The following is a 14,442-nucleotide window of genomic DNA, read 5'->3' as shown; positions in this document are numbered from 1 at the left end:
ATGATTCTGTCTGTCTGTAGATTTTGTTTTTGAACTGAAAATAGGTGAATTTGGCAACAAAGTTGAGAAGTGTTGATATGTCATCTACTGTAAGATTTGTGCGATTTCTCCTCTTTTTCCTCTTCTCTCTTGCTCCTCACTTTCTCTGCTCTCCCTCCTCTTGTCTTTCTCTCTGTCATCCTTTTCTTTCTTCTCCTTTTCTTTTCTTCTCTCTTCATCTCCTCTTTGAGCCACTCCTCTAACTCCTTTTTCACGTTTGCTTTCTCCTTATCAGTTTTGGAGGCCACTTCCTGAAGCTCTGTGTTTTCCATGGTCAGGTGCTAGTCGTCCTTCTGTCTGTAACAGCCAGTGTCTCTCCTTGTTGAGCCAACTTTCCTCCATGTCTATTCTCTTTTTGTGCAGTTTCTCTAACTCTTTCTTCTCCTCTGCAAGTCTTTCCAACAGGGGGCTGACTATGGCTTTGCATCGCTGGAGCTTGGTCTTCATGTTCCTGAGCTTGAAGGTGCACCCCAATTTCTTTTTTTACCAGTGTCATGGTTTCAGTGTTGACACTGGTGATCTCCTCGTCCTTCTGCATGATGAGCTCAACCTTCTCCTCACAGCTCTTCTGCTGGAGCTGGAGCTCTCTTTCCCGTAGTCATCTGGCTCTTCCACGTTGCATTGACCTGAGCAAGTGACTGGGTGAAGGAGTCCCCCATTAATTTAATCTTGGTCCTTCTCTTCACAGCTCTCCCGCAGAGCTTGGAGCTCAGTGGCTGCCCTCTCTTCCCCGCAGTCATCTGGTTCTGCCATGTTGAATTGAGCTGAGCCACTGACTGGACGAAGAAGTCCTCCATCTGATCTGCAATCAAACCCATGACTTTAAGGCAGAGAAAAAGCTAATCAGACAGACACTTGATCATAATAATAATAATAACGTTTATTTATATAGCACCTTACAACATCAGAAAGATGATCAAAGTGCTTTACAGAAAGAAATTACATTGCAAGTGACAAATGTCATTGACTAACATACAGTAGCAGATACAAAAGCAAGAGAACACGAACGATAAAATGCATATCAAAAGGCAAAAGTTACTGAATATTAAAAGCCTGTCTAAATAAATGAGTTTTAAGATGTGATTTAAAAAGTGCCAAGTCATTAATAAAATGTAATTCAGGGGGTTAGGAGTTCCACAATTTCGGGGCCGCTATCGAAAAGGCACGATCCCTCCACTGTTTAAAATTTGAGAAAGGAATCTCCAACAGGGGCTGTTCTGAGGACCGGAGAGCTCTACAGTGTTGTCTAAGCTTTATACAATCAGACAGTTACACTGGAGCAAGACCGTGGATAGCTTTAAAAACAAACATTATCAGTTTAAAAATGATCCTGAATTTAAAGCAGAAGTGAGTGATCCGGTCGTTTTCGCTAATGCTGCGTTCCAGGCAGGCTTTTGAAATCATAAATTACAGCTTCAAGTCACAACTTACGACTTTGTAGCGTTCCAGGCAACCCACTCGTGTTTTTCCGACCTGTTTTACCGGTGAAAGTCACTATAACGGCCACTCGTAACTTCCGACCCGTGAAATCGTACCAGTACGTCTTTTTGTACAGTCTATGTACCAGATTGAACTGGTACGACTTCACAGGTCGGAAAAAAACGAGTTTCCTTGAACGCACCATAACAGTCCTCGTCCCTACGTCGCCACATTCACGGCGTCCCTTGGCTGCACACACAGCCCTGCATGCCGTTCTCTCTCCTCATTGGATAAAAACTGTAGGATACGATAAATGTTTTCTCCTCGGCTCAGAGCAGAGCAGAGGGACTGAGAGACCCGTGATTCAGACCAAACACTCTATGTAAGTGATTGCTGTCGGAAGATATAACTATTTAAGACTTATATTAACACAAATATATCACTTACTTCTGCTTTAACTGGGAGCCATCTTTCTCTGAGCACTGACATCAAGGAGCTGTCAACCTGTTTGCGTGCAGACAAGTCACAGGAAATGGAAGGAACAAGATCAAGCAGTTCCATCTGACAGTGAGCTTGTCATCAAATGTGTGAAATATTTTGACTGGTCAAGCCAACTACCAACTACTGGCTCAAGCTGGTTATCAAATACCAGCCTGAACTGGCGACCTGCTACTAGCTACCAGCTGAGTGGACCTCAGAATCAACCTTGATGAATAGTTATGAGGGCAGGAGTCAGTCAGTAGAGTAACACAAATTTGTGTGTGTCAGTGCATGAGCGTGTGTGTTTAGTTTGTATCCATCCAGGTTTTGTAGTGTATGTGTGTACTACCGGGATATCTGCACGCACACACACAATTCCTTTATCAACTCAATAACTCAATCATGTCAGTTATCTCATTCACATTTAACATTTAGGCTAATAATTTTCTATCATTATAACATGAACTGTAACATATTATTATGGAAATCAGAAAAATCCATTATGCACAAATTATGAGCACTAGCCCCTTAGGACACATTTTAAAACTCTCAAACATGGCGCCCTGCCATGGCGCAGTAAAAAAAATCATGTTTTCTCCTAAAAATAAATGCATTTCCCAAACACAAAAGTGAGCTAATTCCCTATAACATCTCCGTAACATTTATGTTGACTCTTGAAATTGTAAAACCCGTTTATATTTCACTAAAATTAAAGATTTACATTTTCGCACAGCATGCTAGCTGGTGGCTAATTTTCATGCAAAACACACTCACCGGAGTTCATGGTCATATCAAACTCAATAAAACAAATCCTGCAGTCGAAGCGGTATCCGTCCCTCGTAACAACTAAGAATTTTTTAAAAAATGCTATCGGTAAAAAGTATCAACAACTACTGGCTGTAATGTGGTTTCGTTAGTTCAGGCAGAGAGACTGGCTCTGGTTCAGGGCTTCTGTGTCTCGCTCCCAGCATGCAATGCAATGCATCTCTCTCGCGTACATAAAGCGCCCTCTAGCGGTCATTTTACACAACTACAATCATCTTGAAAACACACGTTTTCTCATTTCACACACAAAATGAAAACTGTTTAACCCAATGCTGCAATTTGTAGGGGTTACATGTGTATGCATATGATATGTGCATGCATCGGTGGTTCAAAGATAACTCACCTCAATACATTGTTTGTGGTTGACGTTTGTTAAACTAAACATTTTTATAATGTATAGGCCTATTACATCATTTAAATTATGAAAATTAGGGCCAATTCACCTGCTTTGATCAACTAAATGCTTAATCAAAATCATCATTTTTTCACAGCCAATATAAACCTATACACATTTTATGATCCCATAAATCTGAACATTAAAGAACTGTGACTAAGATCTGAACCATTTTATAGTCCAGTGCCTTGTCATGGACAAACTGAGACACTGTTTCCAAATGATCTCAGACTTATTTAAAACATAACCACAGGCCAGTTTTTAATACGTCGTTCAAAGGGGAGAGGAATTCATTTATTGAAGAATTAATTGGTTAATAATTGTGTTTGTTTTAGGCCTGTATTTGAAGGCCTGTATAAATCAGGGCTCGTCGAGTTAGAGAAGGTCACTATGTCCAACTATGTTTGCCAAATATTGAGCTGTACTGAACCTTATGTTCCTCCATGAGACCTGAGATGTAGGCTACATAATCTACACAACATATGGCCTGTTTTATGGCTATATGTAAAATACTTTTAAGAGAAAAACACAATTTGTGTTACCAAGAAAAAGACGCTGAACATGAAGGAAAAAACTTTTCAAATGTTTAAGATGAGTTGTAAAATGTCGTAAAGCTCTTTGTTAGAACATTGATGAACGTCTACTGAGATGAAAAGAAACAAGAATTTCCAGTTTGACCTGTAGAAACAATCAATTTTTCATCACTTTAACAGCTTACTTTATTCATAGCTGAAGAAAACAAAGTATATGCTTTACTACTGAGCTTTCTAGATTATAGAGTATTTTATTGATGCTAACGACACAGCACAGCAAAAGAGATCAGAAAGATTTATGACTCGTCCTCCTTCAGTAGCCTGACAGGGTGGAGACAGTCGGGTAGCGTTTGCGGTGAGTCATGCACTTGTCTCTCTCGATGAAGAGTGAATGTGTTTTACGGTGTATGTCCTTCTCGAGGGCCATGCGTGACTCCTCCAGGCGGGACAGGGAGCCTCTGGCCTCGCTCAGCTGCTGCTGCAGAGACGCCAGAGTGGCATCGATCTGCCTCACCTCCACCTCCAAACTGCAGACACAGACAGAGAGGAGGAGATATGGAGAGACAGAGGGGAGATAGATATTGTTGGTTTTGTGTGTGTGCGTGCATGTGTGTGTGTACCTGAGCTGGGGTTCATCCCTGCAGAGCTCCATGTTGGGTCTGAGTGAGCGGAGGTACAGTCTGGACTGAGCTACCCTCAGTGGAGCCTCCTTGTTGTGGATGGCCTGCTGTAGAGCAACAATGTTCCTCTCCTGGGCCCCAATCTGCTCCAGGACCTGCACAATCACACATGACCATGACCAATGAATAAACCAACTCATTACCAACCATTACCAACCATTACCAACTCATATAATATCTAGGAATTCCCCCCATCTAGCGGTGCAGTTGCATATCGGAACGTATTCTTGATGTTGCATTCACGTGAAATCGGGCAGACGTCAGACAGACAACAGACGCTGCATGTAACAGGATAAACAAGCGTCTATGTAAACAAGTGGTCCGCCAGCACGAGGCAAAACAATACAGGCGTGACAATATGTTGTCATGGTGATGTCGTATTGTTTACCTGACCCACGTTTTACCGTCTTTCTCTCATTGAGTAAAATGACATCCGTTTGGTTTGCCCACTTATGTATTTGTTTTTTTTTAAACTTTTTATTTAGACATTTTAAACATTTTACAGAACATGTCCTGACATATGACTTTGAAAATGCATGTTAGACTGTACAAGAGAATGAAAGGTAATGTAAATGAGAAAATATACATAGTTATGATATAAACATTAGTAACAACCCTGACATCAATAGGTAGGAAAGCAGATATCTATAGATAGTAGCTGAGCATGGTTCTCCAAAGAGGAACTCCCAAAATTACTCTGTCGCATATTCTTGTTATTATACACCCAGGTATCTTGAAATACAAGTCCATCTTTGCATGAAAGTGTCCATTGTGAGCTGGAGAGTAGCTGTCATTCGCTCCATCATATACATTTTTCCGTCCTTCCTCACACTACACAGTGGTGACAGTTTTAACAGGCGCTACCTGGAAAACTTTCTCCCCGAGCCGACAGCTCCGCTGAGTTTCCGTGGTTACCTACGGTCACGCTACCACTCAACGTAAAAAGTGGCGATGCAACATGGCGCCACTTATGTATTTGTAACGACTTGTAACGACTCATTATAAGGTACGAGAAAGCTTTCATTTGTATGCGGGTGTGATTCAACTTAAGTGAAAATATGTAGGTAGCAATATTTGATTTTTGCTAATAAAAAGCCAAATAAGTTACACATGCTTTAACCATCCACCATACCGTCTGTCTGCATACCTGCGCGAGCCTGGTCTCCAGCTGGGTCTTGGCCTCCGTCAGCTGCTCGCAGCGCTGGCTGAAGGCTCGGTCCACTCTGGAGCACTGGACTCTCAGATCCTCAGTGGTGTCCTGCAGCACTCGCTCCACCAGCATCCTGATGCACAAACAGCAACGGTTACTGAAAACGTTACATAGTGTGCCACATGTGCTCTGTCTGAACCACTCTGAGCTCTGACCTGAGGCTGATGCTGGCCTGTTCCTCCTGCAGAGCCCGGCTCACGTTGTCCTGTGTGAACTTTGTCCACGACGTGTGGTTACTCACCCTGCAGTAGTCAGTATACACAGGTTATCAATGCACTTTCTGTTCAGTTGTGAATTTATTTTGTGTCTTCACACACAGACTCACTGGTCCTGCATGGTGGCTGAGCTGGGATGGTGCTTTGTATCCGGACTCATGTTACTGTATCTTCCACAGTGGTCGTCAAAGTTGTAGGCCTGGTACTTATCAGACCAGTCCAACTCTAATGTCTGCTTGGCCTCTCTATTCATCCTGACACACAAACACACACACACACACAAAGGGTGATAATTCATTTCTTAAACCAGAGAAAACACTGGCACAGGTCACACAGTTTAAGCGCTGGTAAACTGCAGTGGACACTCACTTGATTTGAGTGACGACCTGAGCAGCAGTTCTCTTCAGAAGAGCCTGGATGCTCCTGACCAAGTCCACTTCCTACAAAACACACAGTCCAGTTTCTGGTTAGTGCCACACTGAGCCCTCTGCTGGTCAAAACTTTCTATTACACCAAATATACTACTGGACAGATAAAAGTTACTGGAAGGTCAAAGTCAGGGGCGGATCTTCCATGGTGGCACAGGGGGGCCCCCGCCTCACCCTGCAATCTGATTGGCCACCCTGTGTGTGTGTCCAATGGTCAATGACCTGTGGTAATGTCAATCATTGTGTAAAGCTCTTCATCACTATCTTTATCTCAATCTACTCTGTACAGGAAACATCCTGGTGTTCTGTGTAGTAAATAAAGAAAATAGTTTAGGATTGTTGTTGTTCTCAATTTCACTATTAGAGTAATGCTTATTCTGGTTATTCTGTATACACTGACTGTTACACAAAACACTGAGATATTTATTGTGAGTTGAGCTCTAACTACTGGGTAAGAGTATATAATTAGGCTATAATTTTAATATTGACAAGTGGAAAATGAAAAGGTCATAGGCATCTTCCTTACAAAGTGAGAGATTCAATGTGGCCAATAAAAGTAAGAAGAAATACTGTAAACAGTGTGTAACTGTACAATATAAATATTCAAGAGAGCAATCAATGGCAGCCTTTGTTTTTGTTACTTTTGGCTGCCCCCCCCCCCCTCCGATTCACTGTTGTTACGGTCCGTGTACGAAGTATAATTCAATTGCGTTGTTCACTTCGAACCATGAGAAATGTCATTTTTAGGGGTATTTCCTATTTCATTGACGTAAGACGTACAACGCAATTCAGCGCACCGAAGTGCCCGCTTGTTCCTTTCTCCAACTTGGACAATGAAAATTGAAAAAGGAAGTCGAGAGCCGGAACCAGCCTTCAAAATAAAAGCTCCGCGTTTTGAAGCATGTTGGTTACAGCGCCGGACAATTTAAAAGAAAAAAAACCCCGAAACGAATTAAATACAAACTCACAACAAATCGCCTAAACGATTATCATTTCATAAATGATATAAAGTGATATTTCGGCTACTTTCCCCACAACTGTCAGGATCCCTGGGGATTTTCACAATAAGGGCACTGGATCGCACTGAGATGCTGTCAACGACGTGAGGTGAGTGAGTCAAACTCTGTTGTGGTTGATGACTTCATCACTGCTTCACTCATGAAGTAGGTCACGTTATGTTGTTTTTCATTTTTTCGACCTAACTTCTCCAACCAGTGTTTAAGTTGTTGACCTGTAGCTAACGGTTAGCTCCAGAAGATAATCAACGCTAGCAATGCTAATTGTTTACAGGTAAACTAGCTAGCGGTTGTAGCTAAGTAACAGCTGTTGGATGCTAACGTTACGTCTTTTGTTATTATCAGCTCTTTAACGCCACCTCATTTGAATATTTTCTTCTCTAAGTCTGTGAGAAATGTCCTCATTTATGGTAGAAGTGAATAAATACGCGTTTTTGATTTATTAAATGCTAGTTGTGTTCACAACTGTGTAACATAACTTATTACCAGCATCATGTTTGTCCACGCAGACTACTAAGCAGTCTAAACTAAGTCTAAATGAAATATGAAATGTCATGTGTGTCTCTATTTGGCAGATGTGGGCCCACCGTGAGCTGATGCATGAACTCATCCTATGACAGCACCAGGATCAGCTTGAAAACAGCTGGTAAGTTGAGAGTAACCAGTGAGTAGAGTCCATCATTTAGACACATTTTTAGGGCATTTTGATCATCACATTTCCACGGACATGACTCCCTGTCATCATTTCATCAATTTATAATGTTTAAAGTTTGAATTCAGTGGGGAAGCTTTTAGTCTTCTTCTTTGATGTGGTGCATTTGTGTGGCAGCGTTATAGCGCCACGCCAGCTCCACACAGGCCTGCCACAATACTACAGTATTTTGAGTCGTGTATACACAGTCTGAAAGACCTCATCATTCCTTACTGTCCAACCAGAGTACTCTGCTCCCAGAACGCAGGTCTGTTAGTGACTCCCAGTATCTCTAAAACAGACTGGGAGGTAGAGCCTTCAGTGACCGGGCTCCTTTACTGTGGAACCAGCTCTCTCCATGGGTCAAAGAGGCAGTCAGACACTCTAACTACATTTAAGTCTAGACTTAAGACCCTCCTCTATGACAGAGCTTGTAGTTAGGGCTGGTTCAGGTAGCTCTGAACCATTTTATAGCTACACAGCTACAGTATAGGCTTAGACTGCTGGGGGACACATCATGTTACAGGAAGCCCTCTCCTCTCCTCTCTTTTTGTGTTGTCATTATCTGTTGTACTTTGGCCTTGGTCTTACACCCTCTCTGTGTTTTCCACAGATTTCTCTAGAGCTCCACCTGCAGCGCCTGCTTTCCTCTGCCCCTACACCAACCAGCCTGCCCATCAGTACTCCTGCTCTCCTGTGGATGGAGTGTCACTCACCTCAGATGCTTTTGAAGGAGCTTCAACATGTCTGCTTTCTGAGTCCCAAACTGTACCTACTAAGAATGGCTTTCACAGCAAAACACAGCCTGCTTTCTAGTGCAAAGGATAGTACTAAGACACAGACATGCTGGGTGCTAGGATTTTACAAATGTTGAACAATTAATAAATTAATTTGGAATTTATATTACCTCCAGAACTTCCATTGGCTCACAACTCCTTATCACATTCAGTTCAAAGTCCTTCTCCTCACCTTCAAAGCCCTCCAGAACCAGGCCCCATCCTACCTCACTGACCTTGTTGGACCATCACACCCCTCCCACTGCCTCCGCTCCTCCTCCCAGTACCAAGCACAAAACCTGGGGTTACAAAGCCTTCTCCATCGCTGCCCTCTCCCTTTTGAACTCTCTCCTCAACACATCCGTGACTGTACGGGCTGAAATGCTCTCAAATATTTGCTCAAAACCCACCTTTTCAAACTTGCTTTTTGTTTTTAAGTGTAATAAGCTTCTGTGTTTCATTGTTCATGTATTGATCATCTTCTTTGTTGTATTTATTTAATGTATTCTTTTATCTTGTTTGTTTTACTATGTAAAGGTGACTTTGAGTAAATAAATAAATAGAATGTTTTTATTATTTTTATTAATCAGTGATTGACACAGTGCTTCAGACAAGAGGCTCATGAGGTCAGCAGAAACAATCATAGGGTCACACTACCCATCTACTTCAGAGTTGGCACAACAATGCTGTTTGTCAAGTGCAGAAGCATCATTAGAGACTCCTCTGACCTTTTGAACAGCCTCTCCCAACTCCTTCCACCGGGTCAGAGATATTGCAGTCAGAGACGCAGTACTGTAAGACTCAAGTTACAGTATGTAAAGTGTCTGATGACAATAAAGAGAACCTTCACTTTAACCATAACACATCATAACTTAATTCTTCTGTAGCAAAAGAGTTCGAGACAGGCACCACACAGTTTAAAGCATGACAAGATATCTCATGTGTGAACAATTGTAAAAAAAGAAGTAAGAAATCCAATGCATTTTGAGTGTACAGCAATATGAACAAAGGCTCACGCACACTGTCTTTACTTGCATAGGTTTATTAAACAACGTTTCGGTCCCGAGACCTTCGTCAGGTTCACAAGGACGGTCTCAGGACCAAATGTTGTTTAATTAACCTATGCAAGTGAAGACAGTGTGCGGGAGCCTTTGTTCATGTTTCTCAACCACACAGGTCTTCTCCGACGCACCTGCCCGTCTGTGCCGGTGTGCATGAGTTTCAGCTCAGCTTTGAGTGTACAGCAATAGAAGTTATAGTTGTAGTAGGGTACATTGATTCATTTTCATATGTAAACACTGCCTTTTAATTTACTGGATGATGATAAGAGAACATATGGTTATTCTTTGTCCAGTGCCCAGATGAAACATGCACAGTAGCTCATACGGGTCACAAAAATCAAAGTCATCATAAATCATTGTGGTATTTTTGTTGTTTGTATTCATCAGTGATGGTGTACACAACATGGCCAGCCTGTCAGTAAAGCAATGCAACAGTTCTTGAAGATGAGATCATTTTACTTGTGCAATTGTCCCCTTTCTTGCCACACTCAAAAGCCTATCATAATGCTAAATGTCTCCAATAATTGGAGGGTGCTATAAAATATCCACTAACCTAAAGAAATGGTGTGTTGTAGGATGGGTACATACTGCTATGAATCATGGGTGGTAATTAAATGAAATACATTTACAGTAAATTGATGTATAAATGTATTACAATAAGTGACAAGATGCTAAGAAATCTGAATAATAAGTCTGTTATACAGCCTCTCCAGTGCAGGTCAGTGAGGTTAGGACTGAGCAAAGTTTAATGCTTCATACTGTAGTTGTAAAAAATAAAATGTCAGTACAATGCAGTTAACAAACACATCAGAGTCAGGTTCTGAGTTCCAACTTACAACATTTAATTCATGAACACAATGCATCAAAACAATAGAAAGTAACTCATTTCCAAAAACAAGAAGAAGAAGAAGAAAAAAAAAAGAAAGATTCAGTAAGTTGCCCTGATGACTTGCATGCTTCTGACTGGATGGGGCCTGGTTCTGGAGGGCTTTGAAGGTGAGGAGAAGGACTTTGAACTGAATGTGATAAGGAGTTGTGAGCCAATGGAAGTTCTGGAGGTAATATAAATTCCAAATTAATTTATTAATTGTTCAACATTTGTAAAATCCTAGCACCCAGCATGTCTGTGTCTTAGTACTATCCTTTGCACTAGAAAGCAGGCTGTGTTTTGCTGTGAAAGCCATTCTTAGTAGGTACAGTTTGGGACTCAGAAAGCAGACATGTTGAAGCTCCTTCAAAAGCATCTGAGGTGAGTGACACTCCATCCACAGGAGAGCAGGAGTACTGATGGGCAGGCTGGTTGGTGTAGGGGCAGAGGAAAGCAGGCGCTGCAGGTGGAGCTCTAGAGAAATCTGTGGAAAACACAGAGAGGGTGTAAGACCAAGGCCAAAGTACAACAGATAATGACAACACAAAAAGAGAGGAGAGGAGAGGGCTTCCTGTAACATGATGTGTCCCCAGCAGTCTAAGCCTATACTGTAGCTGTGTAGCTATAAAATGGTTCAGAGCTACCTGAACCAGCCCTAACTACAAGCTCTGTCATAGAGGAGGGTCTTAAGTCTAGACTTAAATGTAGTTAGAGTGTCTGACTGCCTCTTTGACCCATGGAGAGAGCTGGTTCCACAGTAAAGGAGCCCGGTCACTGAAGGCTCTACCTCCCAGTCTGTTTTAGAGATACTGGGAGTCACTAACAGACCTGCGTTCTGGGAGCAGAGTACTCTGGTTGGACAGTAAGGAATGATGAGGTCTTTCAGACTGTGTATACACGACTCAAAATACTGTAGTATTGTGGCAGGCCTGTGTGGAGCTGGCGTGGCGCTATAACGCTGCCACACAAATGCACCACATCAAAGAAGAAGACTAAAAGCTTCCCCACTGAATTCAAACTTTAAACATTATAAATTGATGAAATGATGACAGGGAGTCATGTCCGTGGAAATGTGATGATCAAAATGCCCTAAAAATGTGTCTAAATGATGGACTCTACTCACTGGTTACTCTCAACTTACCAGCTGTTTTCAAGCTGATCCTGGTGCTGTCATAGGATGAGTTCATGCATCAGCTCACGGTGGGCCCACATCTGCCAAATAGAGACACACATGACATTTCATATTTCATTTAGACTTAGTTTAGACTGCTTAGTAGTCTGCGTGGACAAACATGATGCTGGTAATAAGTTATGTTACACAGTTGTGAACACAACTAGCATTTAATAAATCAAAAACGCGTATTTATTCACTTCTACCATAAATGAGGACATTTCTCACAGACTTAGAGAAGAAAATATTCAAATGAGGTGGCGTTAAAGAGCTGATAATAACAAAAGACGTAACGTTAGCATCCAACAGCTGTTACTTAGCTACAACCGCTAGCTAGTTTACCTGTAAACAATTAGCATTGCTAGCGTTGATTATCTTCTGGAGCTAACCGTTAGCTACAGGTCAACAACTTAAACACTGGTTGGAGAAGTTAGGTCGAAAAAATGAAAAACAACATAACGTGACCTACTTCATGAGTGAAGCAGTGATGAAGTCATCAACCACAACAAAGTTTGACTCACTCACCTCACGTCGTTGACAGCATCTCAGTGCGATCCAGTGCCCTTATTGTGAAAATCCCCAGGGATCCTGACAGTTGTGGGGAAAGTAGCCGAAATATCACTTTATATCATTTATGAAATGATAATCGTTTAGGCGATTTGTTGTGAGTTTGTATTTAATTCGTTTCGGGTTTTTTTTTCTTTTAAATTGTCCGGCGCTGTAACCAACATGCTTCAAAACGCGGAGCTTTTATTTTGAAGGCTGGTTCCGGCTCTCGACTTCCTTTTTCAATTTTCATTGTCCAAGTTGGAGAAAGGAACAAGCGGGCACTTCGGTGCGCTGAATTGCGTTGTACGTCTTACGTCAATGAAATAGGAAATACCCCTAAAAATGACATTTCTCATGGTTCGAAGTGAACAACGCAATTGAATTATACTTCGTACACGGACCTGTTACCCCCTGTGCCCCCCACCAGAAAATACTCCGGACCGCCCCTGCACAGTAGAAATAGGTGTGCATCCAATGATGGATTATTATTTTCATTATCACTTCATCATCCGATTGTTTACTCAATCATCAATTTTGGTCAGTAAAACACAGACAAACGTGAACAATGCTTATTTACTTTGGGAGAGATAGCCTATGGAAAGCAAGTTTTCACATGGAAGCTGGAACCGTCTTGCATGAACTTCAGCACATGTAGAAAATCCAAAATGCATAGTGTTGTACAAAGAACTGTGAAGAAAAGCTGTAGGCCCATTTTATTCCTAACTGTTCCCTCCACTCACTTGATTCTAGAAATACTTAGACAAGGATTGGTCTTCTTGAGTTAAAGGTGTACAGAAATGGCCGTTTGTCCTGTTTGTCGCGCTGAGTTGTCACGAGCTGCAACACGAGTTTACCCGAGTAAGGAAAACGAATTTGATTGGTCGTTTTCGAGCGGGCGGGATATTCAAAGCTTGGGGCGAGACCGAGCTCGGTGTGTGTGTGTTGTCTCAGACGTTTGAATGACAGATTACGGATCCAATATCAGTGGCTGATGAATCGTGTACAGGCTGACGTATAATCCATGCGCCTGCATTATCCAATGCGGAAAAAAAAATACACACTTTCATCCCGGATTTACTCAAAAATAGAATTTTGCACAAAGTTTGGCCTCCATCGTCTGAAAGATGAGTTATCACATTAATTTTATGATCCAGAGTGGGCTCAAATTCAGTTTTCTTTTCTGTACACCTTTAACTTCTTGTTCACCTTTACCCTATTGCGGTGCACGAGCAGCATCCTCAGCCTGCCATGACCTGGACACAGGGCCGCGCGTCATTGCAGCCTACTAAACCTAAACCTCACCTTTAACAGCTCCTCCTCCACGGGGTCACGGACCAGGTCTGGTCCCGGTCTTCTCGTCCTGCAGTTCAGATTATCGGTGGCGATGGCATACGGAGTCTCGGTGGCGTCCAGCGCTTTCTCCAGCCGCGTCTTCAGCGCCAGCAGCGACTCGGTGTCGGCCAGGAGCTGCTCGATGTGCCGCTGCAGCTCTGACTTCCAGCCGTGGATGTCCTGTAGTCTCTCCCCTAGAAGACGCGTGCCCTCGGCTTGGGTCTGCAAAGTGGTCGCCTCCGTGTCTTGGTACAGAGTTTTGGACTCTCGCTGGACGCCCCCGGCTTCGTAGCGGTCGGTACCGGCCTGTTGGAGGATGCCATGGTAGTTGGAGAACCACTCACCTGGGGTGTATTTCGCAGTGCGGTACCCCGCGGTGGCTGAGCCTGAGGACGGCTGCGGGACATCCGGAGGAGGGGTCTTCTCCTGGGCTCCTACAGCCACAGCTCTACTGTCAAAGTGCGGCCGTGACACCAAAACATCAGAGCTCATTTTTTTTTGTCAAGCAAGTTTAGGCCTAAACAAAAAACCATAAAGAGGGGTTTTCCCAGCTCTCCCAGTCCTGCAGCAGCTGTGTGTTTGTTTGGTGTTGCCTGGTTACTCATGTCAGCAGCAGGATCAGCTCCAGTAGGCCTGTAAGAGCTGTGGCTCAGGTGACTGCTGATCAGATAAGGTGATGGACATAGTCAACACAACAGAACATGAGGATGAATAATAAAACAACTGCCCTGTAAAGAAATGCACCTGTTCCTGTT

At 42.7% G+C, this 14,442-nt stretch overlaps 2 protein-coding genes across 2 annotated transcripts in view; both read right to left on the bottom strand.

Moving 5' to 3' along the window:
• LOC146991128 (lysyl oxidase homolog 4-like) overlaps positions 1–2,753 on the bottom strand; it is a 36,188-nt gene extending 33,435 nt beyond the window's left edge. Inside the window, exon 1 of the mRNA XM_085778121.1 lies at positions 2,713–2,753. The gene's annotated coding sequence lies outside the window, so the exon portion shown is untranslated. The remainder of the gene's footprint in view (positions 1–2,712) is intronic.
• A 1,203-nt stretch (positions 2,754–3,956) lies between these two features.
• On the bottom strand, positions 3,957–14,215 carry tekt4 (tektin 4). The gene is made up of 7 exons (XM_085778022.1): positions 13,658–14,215; positions 6,165–6,235; positions 5,906–6,049; positions 5,736–5,822; positions 5,518–5,653; positions 4,311–4,465; positions 3,957–4,217 (listed from the first exon to the last, which is right to left on the bottom strand). Exons 1-7 carry the CDS (start codon positions 14,177–14,179, stop codon positions 4,004–4,006), a joined length of 1,329 nt encoding a protein of 442 aa, XP_085634148.1. The 5' UTR covers positions 14,180–14,215; the 3' UTR covers positions 3,957–4,003.
• Positions 14,216–14,442: the final 227 nt, after the last annotated feature.

The sequence above is a fragment of the Trachurus japonicus genome, chromosome 1 (genome assembly GCF_045865225.1).
Source record: "Trachurus japonicus isolate A0001 chromosome 1, Traja_1.0".
NCBI lineage: Eukaryota > Metazoa > Chordata > Actinopteri > Carangiformes > Carangidae > Trachurus > Trachurus japonicus.
The sequence above is the reverse complement of the archived record's forward strand: the minus strand, read 5'-3'. Positions and strand labels throughout refer to the sequence as shown.

What these genes read in the sequence shown, in the direction of transcription:
- tekt4 (XM_085778022.1), bottom strand. Translation starts at nt 14,179, where the DNA reads ATGAGCTCTGATGTTTTGGTGTCACGGCCGCACTTTGACAGTAGAGCT. An exon ending in TGGAGACCAGGCTCGCGCAG is followed by an intron (nt 4,466 to 5,517) that starts GTATGCAGACAG and finishes GTGATTGTGCAG; the next exon opens with GTCCTGGAGCAGATTGGGGC. An exon ending in AGGGATGAACCCCAGCTCAG is followed by an intron (nt 4,218 to 4,310) that starts GTACACACACAC and finishes CTGTGTCTGCAG; the next exon opens with TTTGGAGGTGGAGGTGAGGC.